Below are 15,218 nucleotides of genomic sequence, written 5' to 3'. Positions count from 1 at the left end.
CCCGCCGCGGGTGTCTAGCTAGTGGGCTGCCCGCAGATGGCGGGGCGGGGCTGCGGACTGTGGGCCTTCGCAGCTCTGCGATCGGGGCGGAGCCTGAGGGCGGGGCCAAGGCCTCGCCGCTCGGAGTCTTGCGGCGGGAGGCGGAGTCTGAAGGTGGGGCAGCGGGGAGCGCGGCTCAAGGGGTTCCCCGAACGGGGCGGGGCCTGAAGGCGGGGCGGGGCGGGGCGGCGCGGGGAGGAGCTGACCGAGTCCCAGCTTACCAGCACCCCGCTAGCTCCGAACGTGACTGAGCTGCTGCAGCCGGCAGCCAGCAGCTGGCAACTCTCGGCTAGGAAGACTGGGGGTGGGAGATGACGGTGATTTCCTCCCTGCTTGGCCCACCTCGAGCATCGACTCCCTTCTCCCGCGGCCCCGGGGCTGCAGACGTCGCAGGTGAGATGGGCCCCCGGGTCGCTGACCTGCCTGGTCCTGGCTCGGCCTTACAGGCCCCTGATGCCCCCGCCTTCGCCCCTCAAGTCGGGGCAGGAGGGCATCGCCCCGCCCTTGGCGCCCAGGCCCGCCATCCGCTGCCTGCGCCTGCCCTCCTCTGCCCCACGGCACTCGCCTTTAGGACATGCGGGGGAAAGAGAGGCTTGTCTCCTTTGGTGACAGAGCTGCCATCCCCCAGTTTGAGGAGCACCTCACTGTACGTGCGTCCACCTTGTCATTCTCAGACTCTTCTCTTTATCCCGAGAGGTGGCCTCAGTGAATGCCATCCAGAGAGGTTCTCCCGAGGTACCTGGAGCCTTGCACCAAATTTCCTCCCTCACCCCTTTTTGGAACATTTCACTCACCATGCGTTGTGGCTCCTGTCCTCTTGGGAAGCGGAGCAACCAACTTTTTTTTTAATCCCAGGCACAGAACCCAGGTTGCCTTCTCACTTCCACTGTTGCCTGCCTAGGCATTGGGTGGCAGCTGTTCTCTCGGCGGCCTGTTTGGTTAAGGACTCTCCACATCCTTATCTTAGAGGGCCAAAGTCTGTCCCTGGCGACCAGGGAAGAGACAGTGATCACTTCTCACCCCGGGTCTCTGAAGAGGACATTTGGTCCGCTGCAGCTAGATGGGAGTGGGTGGATGGTGTGCCCCGCGATGCTGAAGAGTGCTTTCACAGTACCTACCATATGCGCTATTACGCTTTTCCCACGTGTTGGAGGATATTGGATGTCAGAGAAATAGCCTGAGTTTAAAGCTTTCTCTTTGAAACCAACCAAAACCCTCCTCTGCATTTTCACCTAACAGCTGTTGTTTACAGATTCAGTGGTTTTTCCATGTTATCTAAACCAAATATGTGTGGCCAGAAGTGGCCAGTGTAGAGCATTTCTCTGCTCCTGCCCCAGTGAGTAGTTTTTTACTGTGACATGCCAACTTTTTTGTTCTTTAACAAGCCTTGTTTTGAATGAGATGAAAAGGTTGGGTGCACTTTTTTAAAAAAAACTTCCCTTGCTGTGGCTCCTGTTTATTATAAAAGAATGCTTTTATAATACAAAATTAGGATGAGAAACAAAATTAGGATGGAAACAAAATTAGGATGAGATAAAACATTGTAAGTGCTTTTTGGCTATTCTGTCCCTTAATTAGCAGGTATTGCTTTTATAACATCAAAGAACTTCATGGAAAGGGGCAGATTACTTCCCTAAGTTTTTCTCAGTTTTCAACTAACTGAAAGTTAAACCTGGGCATTGCTGTAGCTATTTGACCATCACCTTGAGAGAAATAAAGAGCTCTCCCTTTCCTGCTAACAACTAAAATCAAAATAAATTAAACTGGGGAGTTCCGGTCGTGGCACAGCAGAAACGAATCCGACTGGGAACCATGAGGTTGAAGGTTCGATCCCTGGCCTCGCTCAGTGGGTTAAGGATCCAGTGTTGCCATGAGCTGTGGTATAGGTTGCAGACGCGGCTTGGATCGGGTGTTGCTATGGCTCTGGCATAGGCCAGCAGCGGTAGCTCTCATAAGACCCCCTACCCTGGGAACCTCTATATGCTCCAGGTGTGGCCCTAAAAAGACAAAAAAAGAACAACAACAACAAGAAAAGTGAATTAAATTGAATTCCTTAGTTGTTTGGTATAAAACAAAAACTGATAACCTTACAACCCATCCCATCCCTCTGTTTTAGTTGGAGGCTCTTTACTACCAAGTATGTTTGAAGAACTGGCAAAGGACAATGGATTATATTTAATTTACTACCATTCTTTTATTATTGCTACCATGTCCTAAAGGCCTACTTTGTGATAAGCTACTGTGATATGTTGTACATAAAATCTCCAGTCCTGACAATATCTCTCTAAGGAGGTTTTAACTCTAATTTTACAGGTGAAGAAGCTAAGGTGCAGAGAGGCTAAGTAAATTGCCCAAAGAGTTGATAAGTCCAAAGTTGGGTTCAGATCCATTTGACTCTTCACTGAACAACTCCAAATTTAGTTAAAACTGTTGGTTTAAAAATTATTGGAATACATTTATATGCTGGTGTAGTACAAATAAGGGGTAGTGAGCCGTGTAAGTTATAATACTCTAGGCAAAGAAATATAGGAACTTTAAAAGAATAAGAGAAGACTGGACTAGTTTATCACCTTAATCTTTAGCACGGCCTTTTCAAGTCCACATCTCTTTGAATCTCCAAATGTTTCACACCTTTGTTCACTTGTTTACCAGCTCCTTACTTCAATTATCGGTACCTGTACCAACCAGTAGCTTTCCCAGGATATAATTTGACACTTGGTAAACTTCAAGTGTGTGAGTGTTATAGGTTTTGTGTATATTGACCACTCCTGTCTAATCCTAATAGGAAAATACTTGTCCTGATCTAGATTAAATGTAATGTTTTTTAAAGGTTCAGTTTATTCCAGGGCAGCACAGAGAAAATTATCTCATCCACACATACCCCCTCCCCCCACATATCAGTTGTTGTTGGTCTCTGGCTGGCCTTAATGTGATGTGGGTATGTGAGAACTTAACCTGGGCATTGTACATTTCAGGAAGCACAAGCTTTTTTACTTTCTACCTTATATAAGGCCACTTTAGATGGTTAACACAGAATAATCACTTAGGAATTGGCAATTGTCACCATGTTAATTTCCAGTTACTAATACAAGCTGATTAGTTGCAGAGTTGCTCAAACCTAATGTTCATTGTGTCCCTGGCAGCAAGACAGTCTGATAATTATTGTCATAGTCACATAAACTTTTCCTTGCTTTAGCATTTTCTAAACATCTTTAGAATTCTTTACAAGACATTTTGTCTTTAACATTTTATGAACAGCTTTAGAATCTTTTAGAACATTTTGTGGTCTTGGGCCTGTTGTTAGAGTGAAAAGCTTAGAATACTTAACATTTGGAAAAAAAAAAATTCTATCCATGAAGTAGATAGTTCCTAAAAGAGAACATCGATCTGCTTAAAGGGTAAAGGTTCTATTTAAGAGCAGGTAATTATTTTAATCTCCTAAATCTTCTATGTGCCCTAGGCATTACAGACACAAAAGTGAGCAAAAACATGCACAGTTCTGGCTTCTGTGGCACTTAAAGTCTAGTGAGGGAGACAGACATAAATCACATAGTCACGCTAATGCATAGTATAATTATACACTGAGAAAAATGACCTAAAGCTAAGGAGTATGACTCCTGGCCTGGCTGTGGTATTAAAGAAGCTTTCCCTCATAAAATGACTCCTGAATTGATTTAGATATGATTTGGTGGTTGGGTAGGGAAGAGAACATTTTAGGGTTTTTTTTATTTTTTATTTTTATTTTTTGTCTTTTTGCCTTTTCTAGGGCCGCTCCCGTGGCATATGGAGGTTCCCAGGGTAGGGGTCTAATTGGAGCTATAGCCACCAGACTACACCACAGCCACAACAACATGGGATCCGAGCCTCATCTGTGACCTACACCATAGCTCACGGCAATGCCAGATCCTTAACCCACTGAACAAAAGGAAGAAAAAGAAAAAGATATCCAATATGTGTGGCTGGTATAAAAGGAACCAAGTAGATTGGTGGAAGGCCATCACTAATCTTTCTTTCATTCTCTTTCTTATATGACACCAAAGCTATATTTAACTTCTGTTCAGTGATTTATTTGTGCCGGATGTACTTATAAGGACTTTACTTGAATAATCTCAGGTTCTTTTGACAGCTACTATTATTGCCATTTCACAGGTGAGGAAAGTAAGACACAGAAAAATGACAGGTTCAAGGTTGATCAGTGATATTCCATTATACTCTTCTTTCTACCCCATAGTCAAATCTGACCACAGGCTGGAAAGGACCCTCCTGTCCTGTGTGACTCTATGTAGCACTGAGAACTTCTGAAATTTCCAGAGAACTTGGACGCAGCTGGACATTCAGCAGAGACTCCGTGTGGGCCCCATGCTCTCATCCACTAGGTGGAGCTTGACTGTGGATCACTGGAGAGGACCACAGGGCATCACTGCAGCTATAATATTGGTGGATCTTATTTTACTCATTTCTGATATTGATTACAGGACAGGAACATAAATATTTTGAGCTGACACACCTTTGAGATTAAAGTGGTTACTGTTAACAGACACTCCCACCCTTTTTTTTTTCATTGTATTTTTCTCTGATGGTAGTTGAAGAGGGTTTATATATTTATTTGGCCATTTAATAAATCTAGCTTTGCCAATGTATACTTTCAGCTAGAATTCGTAGTGATTTCACACTGAATCTATCTTTCTTTCTTTCTTTCCAGAGATCTGGTTGGAGTTGGAGGGTGAAAGAAAATGAATTCTTTTTCTGATTTATCTGCCAAGAACTTAACCATTGCAGTCAATATGACCAAGACTCTGCCCTCAACAGTAGCTCATGGATTTAATTCCACTAATGACCCACCCTCAATGTCAATAACAAGGCTTTTTCCAGCCTTACTAGAATGCTTTGGCATAGTCCTCTGTGGCTACATAGCAGGAAGGGCCAATGTTATAACATCAACACAGGCCAAAGGACTGGGAAATTTTGTCTCCAGATTTGCACTTCCAGCTTTATTATTCAAAAACATGGTTGTACTTAATTTTTCCAATGTGGATTGGTCTTTTCTGTATAGTATCTTAATTGCCAAAGCTTCTGTATTTTTCATTGTATGTGTGTTAACCTTATTGGTTGCCAGTCCTGACAGTCGATTTAGCAAAGCCGGACTATTCCCTATTTTTGCTACTCAAAGTAATGACTTTGCATTGGGATATCCTATAGGTAAGTTATTTTTTATTTTTTAAGTTTCAAAAATGTCAACTGTTTTAGGAACTAACAAAATTTAAAGCCTCTAATTTTAATGTTTTAACTAAGCATCTGTCAGTGATTTATACTTACTTTTAATACCCAAGAAATCTTTTCATATTTTTCTTAAATATGTCTCAAGTTAGGATGAATTATATCTTTCCTCAACTTCAGAGTTTGAGATGTCTTCAAACATCTACCAAAAATCGATGATCATATCCAAATAAATTTTGTGAATCATTTTTCTAATAGTATTCTCTTTCTTCTCAATGATCACATATATGAAAGAAGTCTAATTTCCAGAGGAGATCAGATTCTGATTTAAATTATGTAAAAAAGATAGGCATATATCTGTTTCAAAACAGTCATTATTAAATGTTAGCAGTGAAAATTTATGAGTGACTTTTTCCTTCCCTTATTTTTCTTACCATCTAGAATATATGTTATTTTACATTAGTGCTTGTTTTTAAGCTTGTTATTCAAAACGTCAGGGGTTTTTTTTGTCCTTTTTTTTTTTTTTTTTTTTTTCCCTCAGGGCCACACTTGTGGCATATGGAAGTTCCCAGGCTAGGAGTTGAATCAGAGCCATAGCCGCTGGTATACACCACAGCCACATCAATCCCAGATCTGAGCCACGTCCACAACCTACACCATAGGTCACAGCAACGCTGGATCCTTAACCCACTGAGTGAGGCCCAGGATCAAACCTGTGATCCATGAGACCAGGTTCGATCCCTGGCCTTGCTCAGTGGGTTAAGGATCTGGTGTTGCCATGAGCTGTGGTGTAGGTCCCAGATGCAGCTCGGATCCTTCATTGCTGTGACTATGGCGTAGGCTGGCAGCCACAGCTCCAATTCTACCCCTAGCCTGGGAACCTCCACATGCTGTGGGTGTAGCCCTAAAAAGAAAAAGCAAAAAACAAAAAAACCCTGTGTCCTTCATTTCCACTGAGCCATGACAACAACTCCAGAAAGTCAGTATATTTTCATTGCAGTTAATTTCTTGTTTTGAGAACAAAAATGGTGAGACTTTGTTTTTTTTTTTTACCTTTCCAATTTCTCCTTCTTTAACTTTCCAACTCTTTAAACAGCCTAATTTTATGTTTCTATGTGTGTATGTTTTCCTGATGAAACAGTAAACATACCAATTGAGGATGTTGAGATATCTTGGAAACATATTCTATTTTCCAGAACACTCTGCCACTAAGAAAATGTATACCTGGTAACTACTTTTTAATATTTCTAGACTAAAGTTTATGCTTTGATCATGTTATCATAGTGAATATTATAGATCTAGTCATTTGTTTATTCCTTCATTCATTCATAGGAGCCTGTTAGTACCAGTGACTGCTGCTGCTGACAATACACCTGTGAAAAAGTTCCATACATATTGAATTTATATTTCAGTGAGAAAATAAAATAAAAATAAAACTAATATCAAGCAATGGAAATGGCCATAAAGTTCTAGTGTTATTTTATGAGGAAGTGCTATGAGAGGTGTGAGGCCTCTCTGATGATGATGAGCTGAGACTGAATGAAACTTAATGAAATTGACAAATGAAATCTGCAGTTAACTTCCAAATTTCTGGAGCTCCTGCTCTGGTGCTAAGAATCCGACTGCAGCAGTTCAGGTTGCCACGAAAGCACAGGTTCAGTCCCAGCCAGCCCAGTAGGTTAAAGGATCTGGCATTGCTGCAGCTGTGGCTCAGATTCAATTCCTGGCCCAGGAACTTCCATATGCTGCAGATGTGGCCATAAACCTAAAAGAAAAAACTTTCAAATTTCTTCTCTTTTTAACTACCCTATCCCAAAAATTATTTTGCCACTGGCACCAAAAGGATTCTAGTGGACTATAATTTTCATCATTCTTCTCCTTTTACCCTCCTCCATTTGCTTATCATAAGTAGAGATATACCTAAGAAATTAAATAACTATGAATGATGCAGGAGGTTTTTGAGAGAGGAAAAACTAGGCTCTTAGATAACTGAGCTGTAAATATTCAAAAACTAGACTATTCTAGTCTAGAATAATCCTCTAGCATAAGCTTCCTTTAAGGTTATTGAACTTTAAAATTAAGGATGAACCAAGCATTTAAATAAAGACTTTGGAAATAAAAGAGCAAGGAGTTCGTGTGTTTGTCCATCTCCTTGGGAGAATTAATGCACATTTGTCAAGGTATTTATGGTTTGGAGTTCCTGTCGTGGCTCAGTGGTTAACAAATCCAACTAGGAATTTGGGTTCGATCCCTGGCCTCGCTCAGTGGGTAAGGATCCGGCGTTGCCGTGAGGTGTGGTGTAGGTCGCAGACATGGCTTGGATCTGGCGTTGCTGTGGCTGTGGCATAGGCCAGCAGCTACAGCTCCAATTCAACCCCTGGCCTGGGAACCTCCATGTGCCTCTGGAGCGGCCCTACAAAAGGCAAAAAGACAAAAAAAAAAAAAAAAAAAAAAGTGTTTATGATGTAAGAACCTTAGGAGTGGTTCAGTATCATAGTATTAAATATTTGATAAATAATGCTATGTCTTAATTTAGACATGAACTATGTTTCATGATCTCATAGATTAGTAAGTCCATAACTAATTAGAACTAACATTTATAGCTTTATAGCATATAGAGTACCTTCTTATTTACTTATCTCAGGTGAGGTAGGATAGATATTATTTATTCTCATTTTCAAATAAAAAGACAGATTTACAAGACTTAATTGTTTATCCAAGGTCATATAAGCTAACAGGTAACTGAGACTCAAACCTAGATTTAAATCCTGGGCATTCTTTTATGTCACACAGTTATATAACATGCCCATTTACTCATGAAAAGAACCAGCTAGCCCTTGCAATACATTGTTTTCAGAGAGAATCAAAGTTTTCCTTAATCTTTATATCAGTGAAAAAAATATAAAAAAAGTAATGGAAAAAGACCTATTAGATGAGTTTATCCATTTTCATTTTAAGGCAGAATCTCCAAATAAAAAACCTAGCCATTTTCATTGTTGCCTTTCTCATGTCCCACATTAAATCGGTGAATCAATCTGGTAATGATCATGTTCCCAGCAGTGTGCTAGCCCAATTTCCCTGATGATTATGACTGCAGATTTTGAGTTGTGATTTTTGCTTTTAACTCACAAATAATAAGAGCTCTTGTAATATTACGTTGTAGACAATAACTTTACCAGAAACCATTAGTATAGCAGAAGTGCTTTCTCTTCTATCTATGAATTGGAAGGTGTGGTACAGAATTGTAGAGCCATGTATCTGCTCTGCTCCAATGAGATTATTTATCACTGCTGTCCATGCCCGTCTGCCTTCTGGCCTTGCTCAGGGTAAACAGAGAAGACAGTGTCTCTAGAGAGAAGACCCATTCTTTCTGTTTGTTATGTGGCCTTTCCTAGGAATTCCCACTCTCTCGTTCACACATAAGCATTGTGGCTTAAAGGAAATATCCTTTTTTTTTTTTTTGCTTTTTAGGGCCACAAGTGTGGTTTATGGAAGTTCCCAGGCTAGGGGTCAAATTGGAGCTATAGCTACTGGCCACAACCGCAGCAACGCCAGATCTGAGCCGCATCTGTGACCTACACCACAGCTCACGGCAAAACTGGATCCTTAACCCACCGAGAGAGACCAGGGATTGAACCCGCATCCTCATAGATACTAATCAGGCTTGTTACCACTAAGCCATGACAGGAACGTCCAAGGAAATATCCTTTTTAAGACTGTATTTGTTCTACAACATTGGTCCAATTTACAGGTGACTCAGAAGGCAGATAAGTTAATGACTAAAGAAAGAGGAAGTTTTCTTTCTTTATACTATGACAATTATAATGGTCTATGAAATTGCATTAATTTATCTATACTCAAGTGACAGAATACTACAGTACATTTCTGCAGACTGAAAAAAAGAAACTTGCTATTTTTAAAAACAATTCTTCTCAAAGGTAGTTTAAGAAATCCAAATATGAGAAGAAACCAAGAATCTACCAAGGTGAAATGTTGATTTCAGCAAATCAGAATGGTTCCCTGCCTCTGTCATTAAAAGATAGTAATGGGGCATAGTTAAGTCCTATAATTTATTCTTCAAACAATGCTGATAGTGTAAGTACCCTGACTAATCATAATTATGCTCTAGTGCTTGAGCTGTAAACAGAAAGGAAATGAAGCATTTAACTGTATGCCATTAAATAATGGAATGATCTAGTCTGGGTCTTTGTGTTATTTGCTAGGATTGAAACCCTGCAGGAATCAAAATAGGAGCAACAGTGGGTGGCTAATTTTGTCTCTTAGTTCTTCAAAGCTATATAATAATGCCTCATAGTGGGACTTTCCCCTCCCCCAAAAGCCTTATTTACAAGTATTAATTAGAACTTAATAGTTGATATAATGATTATAAATCTAATTTGTTAATATAGGTCACTGCTTTCATTTTTTTTCAGATTTGAAAAACTATATTCAGATTGGTAACAAAAGAATAGTGCTGCCTATTTATAAAGTCATAATGTTAAGTAATTACACAAATGAATGGCAGAATGGACTGAAATTCCCATATTGAAACCTAAGTCTAATAATTTTATAAGCATTTATTCCCAATTTTTTTCTTTCCCACTAGACCATACTTCTCTTGCCTTTGTATACCTGTTCAACTGACTTAAAATACCCCAATAGTTACCTGCTTTATAAATATTCAGAACATGGAAAAAGAAAAAAATTGGATATAAAAAGAAATGGGTTCATGGGTAACAATTAGTTATAAATTGCTATGTTACAAAATACATTTTTAGTCTGTCTGAAACCTTTGACATTCATTGATGTGTTAATTCCATTCAGCAAGTATTATCAGAGTTGCTCAGCACTCTACTGGGATTGGGGGTTATAAAATGATGCTTTCAAGGAACTTAGAATTTGCTGAGGTGACACTAATATGAAACAAAGTACCAGAACCATCCAAAGAAGGAGAGAGCCATGCTGTAGATGGAAGCCTTGGAAGAAGTGGTGCCTGAGACAGGCCTTAAATACTAGGCAAGATTTAGATAAGAAAGGAGAGATTTCAAGAAAGTTGGGAGGTAATGATCAGCATGTAGAACTAGTAATTATGAACGTGGTGTTTGTCCAGTATAACCATGATATAAACTGACTGATAAAGACTTTGCAGGAAGGAATAGTGACATGAGCTGGAGAAAGAAGGAACCATTGTGGCGGTGGGAGCTGTGGAAAAATCTTAGGCTTTTTTTTAATCTTTTTATGGCTGCACCTGCAGCATATGGAAGTTCCCAGGCCAGGAATTGAATTGCAGCTGCAGCTGAGGACTACACCACAGCCACTGCAGCATCAGATCTGAGCTGCATCTGGGACCTATACCACAGCCTGTGGCAATGCCGGATCCTTAACCCACACTGAGCGAGGCCAGGGATCAAACTCACATCCTCATGGATACTGGCCGGGTTCATTACTACTGAGCCATGAAGGAAACTCCCCCCAAAATCTTAGTTTTTGAAAGTTAAGATTTAGATTATATTGTCGGTAGTGAATAAAATGGATGAAGGGGATGGTCAGGAAAAACCAGAATATAGGTTGATAGACACAGTAGGTAATGCAACCTTGAGATTTTTGACTAGTGGGCATCGAGATTCCAAGCAGGAATCAAATACAGAAGATCATGCAAAAGAAGAAAGTACTTGGTGATTGGCTAGACCTAGATAATGAAGACTGTTGCTCAAATTTGCATTGAGCTTTTAAAACAATCTGAGGTCCATTATGTGATGATGAAGTGCTACTGTGCCAGGAAAGTACATTTCTGGAAAAAGGCATTAACTTAAGGGACTTTGTGTGCTGTAAGCTATCAAAGGAAATACCTTATGCATTTTATTTTGGCAACTTAGGAAAACTCTTGGGCTCAGATTGAAAACACTAGGCTTTTCCAAAATATGCTATCTTAAAAATTGAGGGGTCAGCCGGTATGGACACCTTTCTCTTAGAGCTAGATATATCTAATCAAAAGAAGTGCAGCTATCTAGAAGTGTTATCAAAAGTACTGCCTTATTTTTTTTTTAACTTAAAAGATGAAACTTTATGAAACATGAAAGAAAACCACTGGGTTACAAGTGGGTATGTCTAATTTGGAAATCAGTGGAAAGTATTTGTGAAATTTTATGTAATCAAATGTGTTTTGTTTAACTACTGCATTTCAGAGATATTAGAGACCTCCGTAAGCGCTTAGCTGAAAAAAGGGGAATTGAATCTTATAAAAAGTAGGTTTTAGCTAATAAGAACAAGATGAACTAAAGGTTATATAATCTAGTTACATAACTTTAACAGGACACGTGCATGATATTATCTGAAGTTATGTATCCTGGACTTATGTAAGTAAACAAATATATTTTCCTACCTGTGTCACTTTATCTTAATGTAAATTGAGACATCTAATCTTTTTACATTTTTTCACATGATTGCCTCTCTTGTGCAGCAAGTGATTGTAAGTGATTGTAGCTGTTCTTTTTTTATCTTTCTCTCTCAACTTGAAATCATTTACGAATCAGCCTTTGTATATATTAGGTTGAAAAATTTCATAACTCATTGCCACAAATGAGCCTTGCTGCAAGGCTCTGAGTTGCTCTGATCAACACAAGATCAGGCTACCAACACTCATACCAAAAAACTATTAGAAGTTTGATCCAACCCACCCTCCTGCCAAGAAGACTCATGCAGTGGTTAGATTCTAAGTCATCATGTTCACTTGAACCCTTGAAAAATACCTCAAATCACCCACAAAATAAAGCCCATGTACTTTTTTTTTTTTTTTTTTTTTTTGGCCACCGGCAGCACATGGAGCTCCTGGGCCAAGGATCAGATCTGAGCCACAGTCTCAACCTAAGCTTCAGCTGCAGCAACACTGGATCCTTTAACCCACTGAGCTGGGCTGGGGATCAAACCCGAGTCCCAGTGCTCTCAAGATGCCGCCGATGCCATTTCATCACAGCAGGAGCTCCAAGCCCATGTACTTTGTGCCTATTGGACCATTTCTTAAAAGTCTTAACAGCTAGATCTTTTTTTTCTCAAGCATTGTTATTCTTTAATGAACAATGAGTAAAGTAATTAGTTTGTACGTGGGTACCTGCTTTATAAAAGAGAGAGAGAGAAGCTTTTGTTTTCCTAGGAGAGTGTAGTTGAATTTGCATTAGTTAAATGTGCATTGACATGACTTCATTGTATTCCCCTGGAAACATTTCTTAGATCCATCTTTCCATCCCTAATTCCTTGGCATCTTTGCTGGTCTTCCTTCATGAAGTCATTCATTCTTCTCAAATGGAGGCTGCTCATTTTCTCATCTGCACACCACATGAAGAGTGGGTAGGCAGGAATAGCGTCCAGACAGCCATGTACTGCTGCTAGGCCATTCTTCTCTACTCTTTTGTAAAAACTGCTTCTTTGAGGTTCATGCTGCCTGGCTAAACACCACATCCTCACTGCTGTCATCTGCTGAGCTCATTCTCGTCACTGCTCCTCATTCATTGAAGACTAGTGTCTGGCTCACTGTCATCTTCCCTCCTACCAAGTTTTGCCATCATCTTGTTTGACTTCAGCATCCATGTGAACTACCCACCAAATTCCCAGCTCTCTTGGTTCCTTGACGTCCTCATCTCTAGGACTCTACTTCATTTCAGCCACCACCACATCCTAGTCGTGACCTAGTCATCCAGCAAATATTAAATTCAATAGCTCACTTTCTGACTTACTCTGAACTCCAAAACCTCCAACTAGACGTACTTCTTGGACTTCACAGCACACTCCCTGCCCCTGTCCCTGTCTCTGACCCCTCTGCTTTCTCTGTTAGCCACCTCCCATCTTCACTTCTTTTCCTGTATAGCTTGTAATCCACCACTTCAGTGCTCAGTTTTTAGTCTGCTGTCTCCTGTCTCCTCCATCCTCTTGTGCTCTGATTTCTGCCTTACCACTCCAGTGAAACTCCTCACTAAAGGAACCAACAACCACCATGACCACTTAAACATTTTGTTAGTAGATTTTTACTTTGAATTGTTTATGAATTCTACAATTATTCCTTTCAAAATTATAGTTGATTTACAATGTTCCTTTCTGCTGTGCAGCAACATGACCCAGCCACCCATACACACACATTTTTTTTTTTTTGTCTTTTTTTTGTGATTTTTTGGGCCGCTCCCACAGCATATGGAGATTCCCAGGCTAGGGGTCAAATTGGAGCTGTAGTCACTGGCCTACTCCAGAGCCACTGCAACTCTGAAACTGAGCCGCATCTGCAATCTACACCACAGCTCATGGCAATGCCAGATCCTTAACCCACTGAGCAAGGCCAGGGATCGAACCCACAACGTCATGGTTCCTACTCAGATTTGTTAACCACTAAGCCATGACGGGAACTCCCATTCTTTTTTTTTTTTTTTTTCCCCATTTTCCATCATGTTCTAACCCAAGACACTGGACACATTCCCTGTGCCGTACAGCAGGACCCCATCACCCAAATTCTGCCCTTTTATTGAGACTAGTTTTAGCCTCTCCATAGTAAAAACTAATGGGTTTTACTAAAAATAATTTTTTCAGTTGATTATCATTTTATAAGCTAAATATCATTTAATAAAGTGTGTTTTTCTTCTTTTTCACCTTATTACTAAAACATACCTCTCCAAAACAAGGCTAATGAGGTCCTTCTATACTATTTAGGTTAATTTATAATTTGTTATAATTAAGTGTGGAAAACATTATCTATGTAATTTATTAATATATTTCTGTGGTAGACATTTCAAATCAATTTTAATTCATATTTTGCAGTTGAAGCTTTATATCAAACGACATACCCAGAATATCTCCAGTATATTTACTTGGTGGCACCAATATCTCTTATGATGTTAAACCCTATAGGGTTTATCTTCTGTGAAATCCAGAAATGGAGAGACACTCAAAATGCTTCTCAAAACAAAGTAAAAATTGTGGGACTTGGACTTCTGCGTGTATTACAGAACCCGATAGTATTTATGGTCTTCATTGGCATTGCCTTCAATTTTATTCTTGATCAAAAGGTTCCTGTTTACATGGAAAATTTTCTTGATGGACTTGCAAATTCTTTTTCTGGATCAGCTCTATTTTATCTTGGTCTTACAATGGTAGGAAAAATAAAGAAACTGAAGAAGTCGGCATTTGTTGTACTGATTCTTCTCATCACAGCTAAACTGTAAGTCTCACCTATTTAACTTGAGGGTTGTACTTTGTGAAAGCCTTTTTTAGCCAGTTTGTTGGGATATGTCTGTAACTATTTTCTCCTTTAAATAGTTTGAAAGTAGTAATCCCTCGTAATTTAGTTATAATTTTAAAAATGTGATGTTTTGGTATACTGTGGAAAGTCATTTCTCTGTAAATTATTCTTTCCATTTTACTGTCAGAGGGTAAAGACAATGGTTTCCCTTCAGCTTTTATATGATTTGACTTAATATCTTCCAATGTCCCATATTTGACCATATTTTTAAAGGATTTTTGCAGGCTTTCTGAGTTTTCTAAGTTATTAAAATCCTATTAGCCACAGTGAAAACAATAATTTTGAATGTAAACTTTTATATCATGAATTTGGGGAAAATATTCTATAATTCCGAGGATGGTTGAATTTTCTAAACATGGGTAAGTCAATATGAAGAATTATTATGAAGCATCTGATCCTAGCCTGCACATGAAAAGTTCTTACCTCCTTAACAGTGCTTCAGCCTCCTTAGCTCCTTAGCCATGGGGTTACAGACACTTCCTGGTACAGGTGATATAATTTTACTACAAGATTATCCCAAGGCACTTGGGGCATACTTAACTGTTGAATTTAGCTCTTGTATAGGCAGTTAATTTCTTGCGACCAGTGCAATATGAAATAGTATCTATATTTTCAAAATAATAAAAATGAATATAAATTCTGAAAATTATTTATAGTGGTGTTATGTTCTTGGAAATAAAGT

The 15,218-nt window shown here is 39.6% G+C and overlaps 1 protein-coding gene across 3 annotated transcripts in view; it reads left to right on the top strand.

The window, feature by feature from the left end:
• Positions 206 to 15,218, top strand: part of GPR155 (G protein-coupled receptor 155) — a 44,845-nt gene continuing 29,832 nt past the window's right edge. Inside the window, exons 1-3 of one of the 3 annotated variants that reach the window (XM_013990589.2) lie at positions 206 to 432; positions 4,742 to 5,238; positions 14,056 to 14,455. In XM_013990589.2, the coding sequence (XP_013846043.1) occupies positions 4,773 to 5,238; positions 14,056 to 14,455 (866 nt within the window). In that variant the 5' untranslated portion in view covers positions 206 to 432; positions 4,742 to 4,772. The remainder of the gene's footprint in view (positions 433 to 4,741; positions 5,239 to 14,055; positions 14,456 to 15,218) is intronic. The other 2 variants (XM_003133486.5, XM_013990590.2) reach the window with 2 other exon arrangements.

The sequence above is a fragment of the Sus scrofa genome, chromosome 15 (assembly GCF_000003025.6).
Source record: "Sus scrofa isolate TJ Tabasco breed Duroc chromosome 15, Sscrofa11.1, whole genome shotgun sequence".
Lineage (NCBI taxonomy): Eukaryota > Metazoa > Chordata > Mammalia > Artiodactyla > Suidae > Sus > Sus scrofa.
This window is presented reverse-complemented; position numbering and strand designations above follow the sequence as displayed.